This window comes from Drosophila sechellia, chromosome 2L (genome assembly GCF_004382195.2).
Source record: "Drosophila sechellia strain sech25 chromosome 2L, ASM438219v1, whole genome shotgun sequence".
NCBI lineage: Eukaryota > Metazoa > Arthropoda > Insecta > Diptera > Drosophilidae > Drosophila > Drosophila sechellia.
Window position 1 is genome coordinate 8,164,253 of NC_045949.1, and position 15,481 is coordinate 8,179,733.

Below are 15,481 nucleotides of genomic sequence, written 5' to 3' on the forward strand. Positions count from 1 at the left end.
TCTGCACACTGACCCCTGGTCGTTAAAAACATCGCTCTTTTGTATTCATATTTATTGTTTTTCACTTTAAACATTTTACAATTTTATTGCATTACAAATATTGCATTTAAGAGGAGATTCTTAACTAAAAAAATTTTTACTATAAACTGTTATTATGCTAAAAGAACTAAAAACAATGTATTTGTTGCTTCGGTTTGTGTAACGTTTTAATGTATTTCATTGATTCTGCAATCTGCAATTATTTGCTACTTTGGACAAAAGGTTTCATTGGTGTTTCCCCTACTGGAAATCCCAATAGTTTGGTATTCATTTTCTCATTGCTGGGTGGTGGTGCCTATGCGGTAGATGAAACGACTTCAAAGTTATCCTTTTTGGCAGTTGGTTACAACAACGAGTGTTTTCCCCTCGGGAGTGCGGAGATGTGGGCTGGGCGTGGTCGTCGCCCCTAAGCGTGTCACAACTATCATTTTGGGTTATCCAGGGACGACCTTCAACCCAATTGCTTGCTAATTATTCTATGAAGTGTTCGCCTCGTTGAGCATTACGTTTAAATTTTTTAATGTTAGCTATTGCCGAAATTTAGTTCGAGTCTTGTGTTAAATAAAAATAGACAAACTTAGGCGAAGAGTGTTAACATTTATTATGTACTACTTTTATTTTGTGTGTAACCTTAAATTTTAACATCGTTAGCTTTGTGGCCATCTTTGACTTATTCGTTATTTTCGATTTGTTTAATACTTTCAACTGCGGTAGGGTTTAGTTTTATTTATTCGTTATTTTCCTTGATTTCGTTTAATACGTTAGTTGCAAAATGCCTGTTAATGTAAAAAGATTTGAACGATTATATTGGCCAATTGTTTACATGCTCTCTTTGGTTTTTTATATACACTTCTATTTAGGGAATTATGTTATTATTCAATACTTTGTATAAAGCTTTTACGGTTCTCCATTCAAAAAATGTTACAAAATCAGGCTGGGCCAGAGCTGAAAATATATAATATTAACTAAGATTTTATTCAGTTAAGGTTGGATTCCATTTAGTACCTGGCTCTGGAGCAGCTCTGCGAGTGGACCTTGTTGATGATGTGAGGGGGGCGGGAGAAAGCGGTGAAAGTGTCACAGAAGTCAAAGAGTCAGCAGCAGCAATACGAAAGAAAAACTGGGTGGATGCATCGATAAAACAAACAAAAACAACTGAGGGACACCCTCGATTCTCGTCTTTAACGCTGCAGATACTGACGGGCGCTCAGCAGGAGGCCCACCATGGCTGCCACGCCCACCGCCGATGCGCCCATCGCTCCGGCTCCGTTGCAGTTATCCGTATCGCAGGAGCAGACCACCTGCCGACCACCAAAGCCGGCACGCTGATAGCAATAGTTGGTGGAGGTCTGGTTTTGATAGGCACAGGTCCTAATCACACGGCTATCCGGAGGCACTGCAATGCGATTGTTGTCATTGTCTAGACTATCATCCATTCACATTGTTCTACTCACGGCTGTTCACCGAGAACTCGATGATCTGCGTAATCTTGCGGCAGTACGTGGGAATCCCCTTGCCGCGGGACGAGTACTGCTCATCGCAGTCCTTCAGCAGATTGTCCGGCGGTATGTCCAGCGCACAGTTGGCGTCTTTGTGGCTGTTGCAGACAAAGCACTTGATGGCATATCCTGAAACAATGAAGTTATTTATGATAAATTTCGAAAATATATCAAGTAAACTATCTCAGTAACTACGATTTAGATATATCCTTTCTATTTCCCCACTTAGTTCTTATTTAGTGTCCCTACAAAGCGTTTCCTTAATTGTAATTGCATTTGTGCATCCATTAGTTTCCTTTTAGCTGCCTCCTTTCTTTTTTTTACCCCACTTGCAATCTTTTGCCTAATGGACACAAAGCCATAGTTAATGCCAATTAGAAAATTTCCATTGGCAGCAGCATATGCTTAACCTTAATAGTTTCACAAAACAAGCGAATCTGAAAGAAACAGGCGTGTAAACAAATGCGATATAAAGAGATCGCTGCGGCTAGTGATTACTTGTGTACCGTCCAGCTAAATTGAATTTAAGGTCGTGCGCGACACGAGATTCGCATTATTTAATTTTCCGAATATATGTACATATGTATGTACGAGCTGGAAATGTCCGCCAGAATGGGTACCACCACCTGCTCCGCCGTGGAAACACTTGTGTGCAACCTGCGATGCGCTTTTGCCTCACGCTGTGTCAAAAGTGGCACAATGGCATGGATATGCCAGTGATCTCCACCCGGGTATGGCAGCGGTTCCATCGACGCCTCCATTAGTGCCAGACTGCGAGGCTCTTAGGAGTGCCTTGCTAATTGAGCCATCGACATTGCTAATGGACTCGAATAACTTTGCCTCACCTCGCCGCCACCGCCCAGTACTACTGTCTATTATTCTCCGTCCATTTGGGTTACATAAGCAGGGCGGAAAAGAATGTGCTGCCTACTTCGGGGCGAAGATGCTTGAGAACAATGGGAAAAGGTCCTCTGTAAGATGAAACACTCCACGAGGCTGGTCTAGATACTCTAAGAGCTGGAAGCTCATCGCGACAAAGGATTGCAATATTCAGATGATTCATAGACATATGGATAAAGTTTCAAAACTAACTAATATTTTCGATCTGTTTATTAAATATGAGACATATGCTCTTGCAACCCTTTTTCCAACAAGTTTTCATGGAAATACATCCATATTCATGGAAATACATACGTTTACACTTAGTCATGACCAATTAAGGTTTATTAAAGTATATAAATAGTCGTCAATTGCATTGATTGAATTGCATAGAACGCGAAAAATATGGGTATGCATATACACATGAATTCCCTGACAGAAAGTTAAAATTTCCCAGGTTTTAAGTTTCCTTATGAAACAGTAATTAAATTTATTTTTATATAAGTCTCTGAGCGGATTTTGGTTTTGGGTATATCGGGTAACTGCAATTGGCCCCCAGGACCTTTAACCAAATAGAGTGCGCATGTCCTACATAATCCTTGCACATACACACACACACGTACATATGTGGGAAACTTAAAAGGAGGAAGGAAAAACTTGGAGCTACATCCAGTTGCTCGCAATTATCCTTTGCGAAAGCATAGTACACTGTGTGCTAATTATTATCTGTTTTAATTGAAAGATGTCAACGTGCCAGGAACCCAGGGAAATCTCCGCCTGCTCCCCCTCCACATCCTTCTCATATTTCCGTTTTTTCCCAGCTCAGGAAAAAAGCTGTGGCAGAGAGCCAGCAACTGAAGTAGAGAAAAAAGTTTGCTCCTCGAAAGGAGAGAGAGCTCACAACACCCAAAGTATATCTACATACATGCATACATATCTATTGAATGCAAATATTACTCAGCGGGGTGGACAAAAAGGCGCCACGACGACCGGCTACTCTGGATACTCCAGATACTCTGGCCTTTTGACTGTGGCGCCGTCCTGACGCCACAAGCTCTCCCAATTTCCCCTACGCCCCCAGGAAGCAGCCCCTCCCCTTCATCGTTTCGCCCATCCATATCATATCTTCCGTTATGTAATCGGTGTAAGCGCGTCGCGTCGGAAGTCCGTTGACTTAAATCCTTTTACCTTGCTGCACGGCGATGGCCAAAATCAGCGCACTAATCACATAGATGTACTGCATTTTTGTTGAAATATGCTTGAAACACTTTTTAGCTGAACACTAAATAGTATTAGTTGAACTATTTGGGTTTCTGGCGACTAATTTATACACAGATTTTGCGGATTCAGATTCAGTTGCTATCACTTGCTTCTACTTTATATATATATTAATATATATATATAAATTCCTTGCAAGAAACTAGCGCTCACGGCAAACGCTGGCTAACGGTTGACAAACGGCAAACGACTGGGCGAAGCAGCAGCCGCACTCGACAAATTTACCACGGAACACGAATTGCGGACGGGCAGCCCACGGGGCGGATGAGTCGAATCGGATAGCATCGGCTGGCGGTGGGTGGTGGGATGCGGTCGGTGGTTGGTGGTTAGTGGTCGCTGGGAGGAAGACCCAATCCCAGCCTGAAACTCGGATTCAGTTTTTAGCTTGCAGCCAGAGAGCTTTTGGCCGCGAAGCTTTCGAGTGTGCGTCCTCTTTGTGATTTTCATAGTGTGTGTATGTGTGTGTGTGTGTTTTTGCAGTCAGGAGATGCGAATGTGTGGCCGCAAAAGTATCTCAAACGACACTGGTCTGCAGGGATGGGGTTTCAAAAGATTTGTATTACATTTTGGTACTTTTTAACAAAACATATAAAGCCAAGATATAATTAAAATATATGTAAATCATTTCGAATGTTATTATAATAATTCTTTATATATTATCATAGGGAAAATACAAACTTATTAACAGTTTTTATATTAAATCGATTTTTTTATTAAGCAATTTTCGTTGATTTACTAATCTAATAACTAATTATTAAAATTAAAATTTTAAGAGGAACTAAAATAATCAGCACATTGCTTATCAATTGTTTGCTTCTAAAATTAGCTAAGCTAAGCTTATTTAATTGTTTGTAATAACAAATATATTAAAAAGCTAAACGTGCTCCCTGGAATAGTTCACTAAAATGGCAGATAATGTATTTTCAATTGTAATGTGTTGAAATATATACATGTTTACATATTTTATTAAAATAATGTGCACTTAATCACATACTCTTCTGTTTCTTCTAATTTGGGCAGCTCACATTTTATTTATGTATTTTTAAGTAGCCGCAATTACAACCTGCAATTAGCCGAAGGCAGTGCACTGGACTATCCGCCTCATCCACTCATAACCCTGAGCGCCACTTCAACTAGGCGTCCAGACACTCAATCCGTAGCCGGAGATCATGAGGACGTGAGCACGTGAACGAACAGCCGGAGAAGTCGCACAGTGGATTAATTAAGCTTAATCGCAGGCTTCCTCTTGGAGCTCCAGCCACGTTGCTTATCACAAAGTCGCACAAATTGCTGCCCCAAGACGCTGGTCAATTGAATTAAGTCTCTCTTTCACTCACTATATGCACTATATATGTACATATATTTTTGCAGATCGGTTTGCTTGGCTTTTGTGCCCCAATCAGTGCGCGAAATTGAGGAATCCGTGGGGGCAGATTTCCCTTTGGGGAGATTTGTGTTACCCTGTCTCCCAGTCTCGTTTGTACTTACACTTGGAAAAAATTTTATAACATACTCTACAACTCGAAGTTTACCCTTTTTTCTATGTTTTACTAAATTGCATATTTTCTTTTCAAATATTTTGGCACAGTTAAATTGACTAAAAATCCTTATTACTACAGTAGATATTTTTAATTATCTATTCAACTTTTTATTTATATAATTTATTTTAAAGAAATATTAATAAATTATATTTAAAATAAATATTTCTCTGTGTAATGTCCCTCAATTGATTGCATTAAATAATGTTTGCGACTATAAATAGCGATAGTAAGAAAAGAGTTTTGGCTTTGGATTGGGGTTAAAGTACGAATAATCAAAATGTTGACTAACATATTAAGCAACAAATTGTTTAAATTTAAATAACATTGAGCCGGACTAAAACGCGAAGCTTTGAAATCTTAAGCTTTTAAGCTGTAGCGTCTATTAAGTTGAAGAACCGACTAAAAGCTCTTCTAACAAAATATGGGTTATTTATCGTGAGAATTCCCCCTTGTTTCAATTAGAGCATTAGCCCCAAAAAATGAGTTTCATTTATTTACTTTTTTGTATTTTGTGGCTTCGCATTAATTTCGTTTTTATGCGCAATTAATCATGAAGTCTGGCGATTGAAATCGCGAGAAGGAAGAAGAGTTTACCATAATATAGGACAATTAATTTCCCTAAATTTTCCACACAATCACTATAAGTTAAGGAAATTTTCCACTTTTCATGGAGAGCTGTTTTCGACCACGAACCACTTCAAACTGGCTAAAACCGGCAACTGAGCGCGGAATTTGTATATTCAGTTTAGCTTGGCGCTCCACACAATGCAGCGTGGAAATTAAAAATTAGTTGCATTGTTTGCAGAATTGGACACCTAATGAATGCACTACACAGCTACCTACATCAGGCAACATTTATAACTTATAATGATGAGTCAAGAAATTGGTACTGCCTTGAACTAGAAGAGAGATAAGACGAATCCACTGATTTTCCCAATTAAGATGAGTCCGAAAGTCTGACTTCGTCACCGATGCGGACTAGACCGAACCACCACAGCTGAGTTTTTGGAGGTGCGAACCAGCTTTAACTAATCAGCACCGTTGATAAGGAACTGGCCTTCTAGTGAGCTCGTACAGTCCATGTTATGGCGGTCAGAACGTGCTCCTATCGCAAAAACCCAGCTCACCGGAACCAAAACGATCACTCGATAGGAAAACATTGCAGAGCCAATGACATCTTGGCCCGAATTCGAGATTTCATTAGGAACTTCCGAGCCTATCAAATGAATTAGCTATTACTTGTTTATGAAAATAATAAGTAATTTGTTCTTCACAATTCACATTATAATGTAAAGTTATAAATATTAGCCATTATTGCATTTTATTGGCTTATACTACCAATATTATGCTGCATATTGGAATTTTACTTAAACAAGGGATATCTTTTGTTAATAGGCATAGTAACTGCGTATTCAGAAGCTAGGTCAATGTTATTTATTTTATTTTGGAGCTGTTTGCGAGTGACATCACGATTCGAACTTAACTGGTTCAAGCCGGTGGATTCCATTTGGACTGTGTTTTGCATTCGGGTTAAGAACCAAACTGAAACCAACCGAAGCTGGAGCTTATCAATGCGGCGTGGAAACTACCTTGTGTAGCATCCCCCTATATAGACGCACTTATATGTATGTAACTTATGTATGTGAGTACATATGTTGATATAATACGACGATCGACTGACGGAAGTTTTCACATATTTTCCATTTGCTGGCTTTAGGGCCGATCTCGCTCTCTTCGCTCTCCCGAAGCCACTCTGCTCGGCTCTCAGTTCGCACTGAGATGGCTTTTTGAAAAATCAACGTTTTTCGAAAAGTCAAATACGAGTTTTCAGATTCATCTCGACGGTGCTCGCGTCCAGTTGTCCGTTCGCATTAATCAACAATAATTTAATTGTGTGCTGTAACTTCTTAAGATCATAAAGAGATCATAAAGAGTTGTTTGGCATTTAATTGAAAATATCAAAGGTGATTGAAATTACATTTTAAAAGGATTTAATTTGTTTGTGAAAAACCAGTGTTTTCAATGACTTCGATAATTCATTGTAATCCGTAATGAGTAGAAAGCAAATTTGAATTTATTTGTAATTTAAACAAGAATCCCCTGAACTGTGCACAACTCACTTAATGCACACAAAATTTATTCAAAACAGTTAAATTAAATTTGCATATTCGCAGCTACTTGTTGCAATCCGCCTCGTTGAATATTCAAATCTTCAAAAAATCCAAAAGTTGCATCAGCACAGTACTGGCACTTGTCACGTTTATTAGCCACGTTCTGATACCGGTTTACTAGTGTAAATAAGAGTAGTATACAAAGAATTATAGATTATTAATATTACCAGAGCAATGCTAATTAAAGCGCTTCTAGCGCTAATCAAATTACAAACAAACCTCAATGCAAAAAACAGAGAAAATTCTGATAAATTAAATGGGAAAATCTAATACTCCTTGCAGCATCAGCGTTGGAAAAATTCTATTGGAAATCTAGTAGCTGCAACCAAAAACCACAAAATGGCAATCACAATCTACGTCTATGCCATGTGCCTGGTTTTGGCCGCCAATTTGTTATCAGGTAAGTTTTTCTACCTATCAGTTAAATGGATAATATAGGAATTTAAAAATAACCATTAAGTTAGAATTATTTGCAGTGTAAGTGGTGTTCTATGTTTCAAAGTAATCAGCTAGCTTTTGTTTTGCTAATCAATTGAAAATCACTTTCAATGTATTTTCGTACAAAAGGCCAATTGGTTGGCCAACACTTTAGAGATTGTCAAAATTGGTTTTTCGCCAATTGATTGATTTTTCCCTAGTTGAAATCATTCAAACCAACCACAAAACATGAAGCCATATAAGCAGCGGGGTGGAAACTGATTCGTGACTCACCAAAACTTGTCAAGAAAATTGATGCTGCCCATTCATGCGCCAAATTTAATAGTATTTACCCGAATTAAACGTCAAAAAATCGAACAGTTTTTATTTTTCTACAGAAAAGAAAACTATACTAAGTTCATAAATGAGAGGTGTTTTTATGATGATAAATGGCCATACTTATTGATTTCTGAAATGAAAAGCACTAGATATTGGGATTTATCGTACTAAGATATGATGAATTAATATTAAATATTTTTTAAAATAATATTTGCTTCACTGAATGTTAATGTTAATATTTAAAATGTTTTATTTCTTAATTTATTATTTGTTAAATTTTGCTATAACTTATTAGATTTTCCTTGTACGTTCAATAATTAAGCGATGCCCACAGTGTTTGCAGCAATTACCTCATCATTCTACGTATCACTTCTGGCTAACTATTAATTGTTTTAAAAAATCCGAGAGTTTAAACTAATTATCCGCGCGATGCGCACACGCACACACAATTGCCCGAATCCGTTTGTAATCCACCGCTTGGAGTAAATTGATTGTCCAAGCAATTCGGCGACTCGCACTCACTCGTTAAGGGAACATTAAATGGCGTTAAATATTGAATGTATTTGCACGCGAACATATGTGTGTTTATATTGAATATGTATATTGTGTACATATATATATATATACCCTCGATCCATTAATCGGTTGGGCAAATATGCACGTTTATGGGCATTCCAGCGGCGAGTGAATAGCACTCGACCTTTTCCATGACAAACTGAAGAGCGCGTTTCATTAGCGAACAATTGTCAGGCGAAAAGTTGCAACAGTTGAGATTTCCTCCCGCTTTTCCGATTTTCCGCATTTCCCGCAAGTTCACTGCCAAGCCGCATGAATATGCAACAAATGTAAAATGCAAATGGCAAATGCTAGAAATGCAAATTCAGTTCAGTTTTCACTACTACTACTCCAACTACTGATTTTTATGGCAGGTGACTTTTTATTACTGAATTTTTGTTTGCACTGCTCTGGATTAATTGCGCCAGTTAGTTAGTAGTAAGCAAAGTGTTATAATATTACTCATACGCCCTGTTAGACATTTGTAATCCTGACAAAAGCTCAGACATATTTCGAGTTTACAAGAAAGAGTTTCAGGTTACTGTTCCTTCAAATAAGCATGTCCTTGCCCTTTGGCAAATGTAGTTTTTCTTTTCATCGGTTTCAATGGGAAAATTCTCCTCTGAGTGACGGCTTCAAGTTTACCCATCGTATTCCAAACCAAATTGAATGGAAACTGTCAAACCAGCTGAAAGGAAAATGGATATGGTAATAGGAGCAATCGGACCAATGAAAAGGATAATTTCCTAATTCGACTAAATTTTAAATGAACTAATTATTTATTTAATACGGCAAGTTGGCTTAATATCTAACCAAGTTATATTAATATCAATCTATATAAAATTAAAGAAGGGTTATGAAATTTCGCATATTATAAAGTTGTAAGAAACGCTTGAAACAAAAGATTTGTTATTAGCTCAATCATAAATTTGTTTATTTTATTTATTATTTAATATATTTATATTGTTCTTAATGCATTTTCCAAATGCCTTAGTTAGGGTTACTGCACTTCGCATCAATTTAGGCCAAGTTTTTGTTGAGTTCTTGACGGTTTGCGTGCCAAAGTCTGGATGTTTCGGCATTTATTTGTTGGCCCCAAGCAGTTGACATGCAATTATTCAGGTTACTGCAGTTGAAAAGGACTCGGTTTGTCAGTCAGAGTGTTTTTTTCTATTATTTTTTGGGGTGGCAGTGGGTGGAGCTAATAAAACAATTTCTGTCAGTGGGACGAGGACTTTGAAAAGGGCGAATCGCGAGGCATTTGAATGCCATTAGTGGCTGCACGTATCCAATTACTGTCGACGAGGGTAAAAGTAGTTTAATTAAAGCGGAGGTCTACCTAATCGGAATTCAAAATGCATCCATTTGGAAGTTTCTAAAGTAGTTAATTAATAAATGAATTTCTATACTAATTCATGGAACTGTTTTTAAATATACTACACCATTACGAACTAAAAACAATTAATAAACGTATCTGTTTGGTTTGTCCTTGCAGTGAATGCCATTCGGTGTCATCAGTGCAACTCGCACGACAACGAGGATTGCGGTGGCCTGGTGGTGAACACTCCTCGTGCCCAGCGGGACAACCAGTACCTGACGGACTGCGTCCCGCCCAGCGGCGAGGTGGCCTTCTGCCGCAAGACGGTGATCAATTTCGAGCAGAATGACGAGCGCAGGATCGAGCGGAGCTGTGGCTTCGTTCCGGAGAAGATCCAAAACGCCTGCTTCACCGCCGACAACGAGGGCTACAAGCAGATCATCTGCACCTGTCCCGACGAGGGATGCAATGGAGCCAGCTCCCTGTTAAGTGTCTGCCAGTTGGGCTACAGTCTGGTTGGATCTGTGGTCAGTCTGGCACTGGCCAGCATGCTCAGGCATTAGGTCATCGATCAGCTCACCTTCAGCTCCTGCATTCTGCATTCTGCATCCTGCATCCTGCATCCTGTTTCGTGCATCCAAAACGTACCTTATCCTAACTGGTTAAGCTAAGTCTTAAATATTTTGCACTAAGTTCTTTGCTGTTTGCCATATTTAGATATGTATACGTGGCAGCTATTTCGCGTTTAGTCTTGTATTCTGTATTTGTATTTAATTACTATAAAAATATAAGCATCGTATTTAAAAGAAATCTATGGAGTTTGATTTATTTGCATTCTTTTATTCTGAACTTGTCGCCAATTGTATAAAATCGAATTTTTCATGGCAAATGAGGAGGACGAGCGCTTAAATTGACCAAGGACTCGCCCACGCACTCCGTCTCGCTCCCACTTCCTGTGCTCCATCTCTGTCTGTCGTCCTGTTACTTGCTGCCAAAATGTCTGCAGAAATTGTTTTGTGGCCCAGAGTCAAAGTCACTGTCTACGCAGGCCAAAAATAATAGGGCAACTTTGTTAGTTTTATTGTTGAGGATGAGCATGAAACCCTGACATGTTGGCCCATTAAGTCAAACACAGGATTACACTGAAAACGGAAAACGAGGACGTTCTTCCAAATGTATAAAACAACTATTAAGATAGTACCTAAATATTAGGATAATATGTAAGTAAATTTTTATGATTGAACTTAAAATTCATATAAATTGATTTCTCGTCGTGTCGCCCATTTATTTGACTTTAATGCGCCGCAGAGTGTTGTTGTTTGTTCTTCGCAGACACACACACATAGATGTGAAAACACGCTCACACAGATATGCGCAAGGAGATACACATACAAATACAACTTCTGGTCGACCTACATGCGTTAGCATTTGTGTTCTGTCGTCGCCAACTCAAATGCTCAACTGCTCAAATGGCTCTGCAGCTTTTGTCTATGGGTGCGTTCTGCCGCCCCAGTGGCGCCCCAGCAACAGCATCCGCCCCGCCCCCACCGCCCATCCAGCCATCAGCCCACTGGTTCGGCCACGCCCTCCTCCGCCTCCCGTCCTGCCCAGGCTCATTGGCGGCTTTTCTTCTGTCTGCTCAGTCGTTGGCTTCCTTTTATTTTCGTGGACAGCGTGGCGCCAACATAAAAAACATTGATTTTGAATTCAATGAGCGCCCTCGCCAACAACGTTCTCCAAATCATTCATTACTGTTATTTCTGCTAGTTACTGACTTTTCCACGGTTTCCCAATATCTTTAATTGTTTGATGTGTAGACAGTGTTGGTTAAACATATATTAAAGTAGTACAACCTTAAGTTAGTTCCGATTTAACTTTATCTTGAACTCATGGTCATCGAATTCAAAGGTTTTGATTGATTTTACTCATATCTACATATATATTATACATTTTCTTAAATATATATGCATAGTTAGAGTTTTACCTTACAAATATTTTTCATAAATTGTTCACACTTGAAAGCCACTCCACATTATGCATCATAAAAGCGAGCTGGAATAAATGTCATTACGCGCCAAATTGCGCATACGCAGGGTTGGCACAGCTCGGAAAATAACAAAAAACCCCACAAGGGGATGAAGTTGTCATTGTCTGGGGGAATCTGGCATTTTGTTTTCTTTCCAAGCCATCGCGCAAATATGTGTGCAATGCAATGTCCATTGTTTTATGGTCGGAATTTCCATTCACATAGCAGTGGTAAGTGTGGTTTATAATTAATGGAAGCTCAAGTTTTTGTTTAATATTTAAAAATGCAATTCTTTATTCTGCGGTGGATAGTGTCACAAAATCTAGTTGAATGCTTTCTTTGCTTTTATGTACATATTTAAGCTGATTATGCTGGTTATTTGAACTAAGCCTGCTTTGTTTGTTTTGCCAGTGGTAAATCCCAGCAAAGTTTTCCTTGTCTTTGCCATTTGTTAGCATTTCGAGCGAATCGCAGATTCCGCATGTTAATCAGCTGCATGATTTATACTTGGATTTGTTCTTGCCAAAGGCACATAAATATGTTTATATTATTCAAAGCGCACATTGAGTCACGTTTCGCAGCCATCGTGGCGTATACGCAATGCGGAGTAAATATTTTCACTAGCCAACTAGAAGTATGCAACGATATTTTGTACTTGTCACGCCCTCTCAAAAGCTGATTGCTGTGGATGATGGTAATGGTGACGATGCCATGCAGCACTTGCTCCCAAATTCCTGTGGCACGTGCAGCACGGAAGACACCCACAAATTGCTGCCATAGTTCTTCGAGTTGCTTCGCCTTTTCATTTTGATCAGCATCCGTGCTCCATTGGCTCATTGACCTGTGAATCGTGGAAGGGTTAGAGGGGGCAAGTAGCAGGAAATCCCTGCATTTTCCTGGTCGATTTTCCTTTAGCCTTCGGCCCACCTGAGGCTGCTTGAACGGCGATGGCAGTCAAGTGCAAGTGATTGCTGGAAAAAATTACGTACTTTGGCATTGTTTGCCTGCCAAATTGATTTCATCTGCCTAGCGCTCCGAAGATGATCGGCCTGGCAATTGTTCAAGTGACTCCGAGGGATCTAGTGAATTTATTTTTGAATTTATATATTTTATGTTATAACAAAGATTTATACTAGAACCGACTAGCTTATATTTATTGTAAGTAGATTCTTAGGCACCTCCTAGATTAACTAGAACCATTTTAAAGAGCTTCATCCTTTCAAATTCAGTTACCTATATATATATTTGAGTTTAAGCCGGTTGAATTCCCCAATCAGCCATAAAATACCTTCGCTGGTGGCACACACACATATGGTGTGTAGTGCAGAATAATCCCCACGAACTGTGTGTGTGGGATTCTTTTGCAATTGTGCAAGCAATTCTTTTTATGTATTTGCTAGTGTATTTGTAGCGATTGATTTGCCCAGAAGCTGCCAGATAGAGCCAACGATAAAGTTTTATGTTTATTGGTGGCACCGCAGCTAACTGTGATTGGTATTCCAGCGTCCTTGGCAGCTGAACAAACTAATTGGCAACGGGAACCGGCGGCTAAGTGCGTGGAACGGTGCGTATACGTAATAAAGTTTAATTACACTAGAGTCAACACAGAAGTCCACCGTTTACCGACTCGGGTTCTCTTTTGTGACTGTGTAGCTTCAACCGGGTACGTCTGGATAGGATTGTCTGACACAGTTTTACTACACAGCCGTAAATATTTCATCAATGCTGTGGAGAGGCAAAAAGTTTTTCAATTAGCATGCCAAGCGAAAATTTCAACTAATTAAAGGTCATTTTGCGGGTGGAAATCCACAACAGCAGACAAACTTTTGACCTAAAAAATGTTGTTGCGTTTTTTCCTATTTTCGCAAAACGAAATTTATGACCATGGTAAAACAGACTGGGAAAAAGAATGAGAGAAAAAGTACATTTTCCGATTTGCACGGTTCGATGCAAAGATAAAAAGGTTGTAAAACGAAGTTGAGTTCCTACGAAAATGTGTCAAGTTGTAAAAGTCGAAAGCATATGAGTGCCTTACATTCTAGGGAACCCAAATGAAATGAAATGCCAACCGGAAACGGAAGCGTGCATAAACAGTTTTAATTATGTCCCGTTGCTGTTAGCAAATGAAGTGGCGGCATGCGATGCGGAGAATCCACCGAACACCTCGGGAATTATGACATCAACACTCGGATGCCATCATCGTCATTGTCCAGAAAGCTCGGAATGTGTCCTTGCCACTCGCAACCTTATTTGGTAGTGAAAATGGTCTGGTTCTGATTTCGTTTTTATTTCAACCTTTCCCTGTGCAACAGGCTGCGATTTCATGGCCCACGGCCAGAGGAAAGTAGTGAAACTACGCTGCTCCAGTTCGTAGTTGCAGTTGGCGCTAATTCGAAATTCCGCTGCGAGTTTCAGGAGTGGATTACTTCGACTTAGCCCTTTTAATAAAGTTGTTACAATTGAAACTTTTACCATTCCAGAAGTTTTGCCTTGCGTTCTTTGCTTGAAGTAATTTTTATTAGTTGTTTTTCTAGAACAAGGGCGCCAATTATCTGATAAGCTTATGGGTTATCTTCGAAAAAAACAAGTTAATAATCCTTTTAAAAGTACACTCCTTTGAAATCTATTTTTTTAAAGATCCACTGAAGCTTAAAAGATTGATTTTAAACTGCTGCAAAGTAAGCGCCTGGAGGCGCCCCAACCACCTGCAGCCACGCGACTATTCCTTTATTATCCACCAGAAACACAAGCGGCGCCATTTGCTAACCCTTTTGGTGGGCTTTTGGGGCCAGGGTCGTGCCCTACACCAATCACGGTCTGCATTGTTTATGATAAATGGAAACGCTTGCCAGCTGCTCTGCCCCGCGGGAGATATGAAAGGCACGGGATTCGGTTTCGGTTTCGGAATCGGGGGTGGGGCGTTTCTGGTGGGGATGCGGTTTCCTGTATGTGAGGACAACCGTGAGCTGGCGATAAATGGGCACCCACGCCCAGGATGTCGTCCTGTGGCCATGCGACGAGGTCAGGAAAAAGAATAGGGAAGCCGCATTGCAGGAACGCCGATGAGTTTTCGCTCTTGGGTGCCACTAATTGCTGCGCTTTGTTGCTGCTGCCACCCAATCCTCTGGGCACCTCCCCCCTCCCCCCTGCATCCTTTCCATTCAGTTCGCTTTTCCACGTTTTCGCAGCTCTCCAGGCACTCATATTCTAGCAGAATCTCGCTGGAGCTGCAAAACTACTCATTTCGCGCTTTTTTTATGAATACATAATTTAATTTCAGCTTCAGTGGCAAACTACGAACTGAAGTTATTAAAAGGATAGTGTTTTTATAATTTGAAAGGCACTTAAAAAGTTTCAATCATTTTATTTTTAATACCTTTTACCACTTTTCTTTCATAATTAGATCATTTTTGTGAAGC

General features: G+C 39.6%; 2 protein-coding genes across 3 annotated transcripts; one reads left to right on the forward strand and one right to left on the reverse strand.

Annotated features, from left to right (window-relative positions):
* Positions 1-630: 630 nt before the first annotated feature.
* LOC6611659 lies at positions 631-3,893 on the reverse strand. Its single transcript, XM_002036158.2, has 4 exons — positions 3,606-3,893; positions 1,494-1,667; positions 1,045-1,435; positions 631-984 (listed from the first exon to the last, which is right to left on the reverse strand). Exons 1-3 carry the CDS (start codon positions 3,658-3,660, stop codon positions 1,221-1,223), a joined length of 444 nt encoding a protein of 147 aa, XP_002036194.1. The 5' UTR covers positions 3,661-3,893; the 3' UTR covers positions 631-984; positions 1,045-1,220.
* Positions 3,894-7,064: 3,171 nt separating this feature from the next.
* Positions 7,065-10,846, forward strand: LOC6611660. 2 transcript variants are annotated; one of them, XM_002036159.2, is made up of 3 exons: positions 7,065-7,200; positions 7,690-7,807; positions 10,214-10,846. In XM_002036159.2, exons 2-3 carry the CDS (start codon positions 7,747-7,749, stop codon positions 10,597-10,599), a joined length of 447 nt encoding a protein of 148 aa, XP_002036195.1. In that variant the 5' UTR covers positions 7,065-7,200; positions 7,690-7,746; the 3' UTR covers positions 10,600-10,846. The 2 variants fall into 2 exon arrangements, with proteins under 2 accessions (XP_002036195.1, XP_032583251.1); XM_032727360.1 differs by lacking the exons at positions 7,065-7,200; positions 7,690-7,807 and adding an exon at positions 10,082-10,098.
* The last annotated feature ends 4,635 nt before the right edge of the window (positions 10,847-15,481 follow it).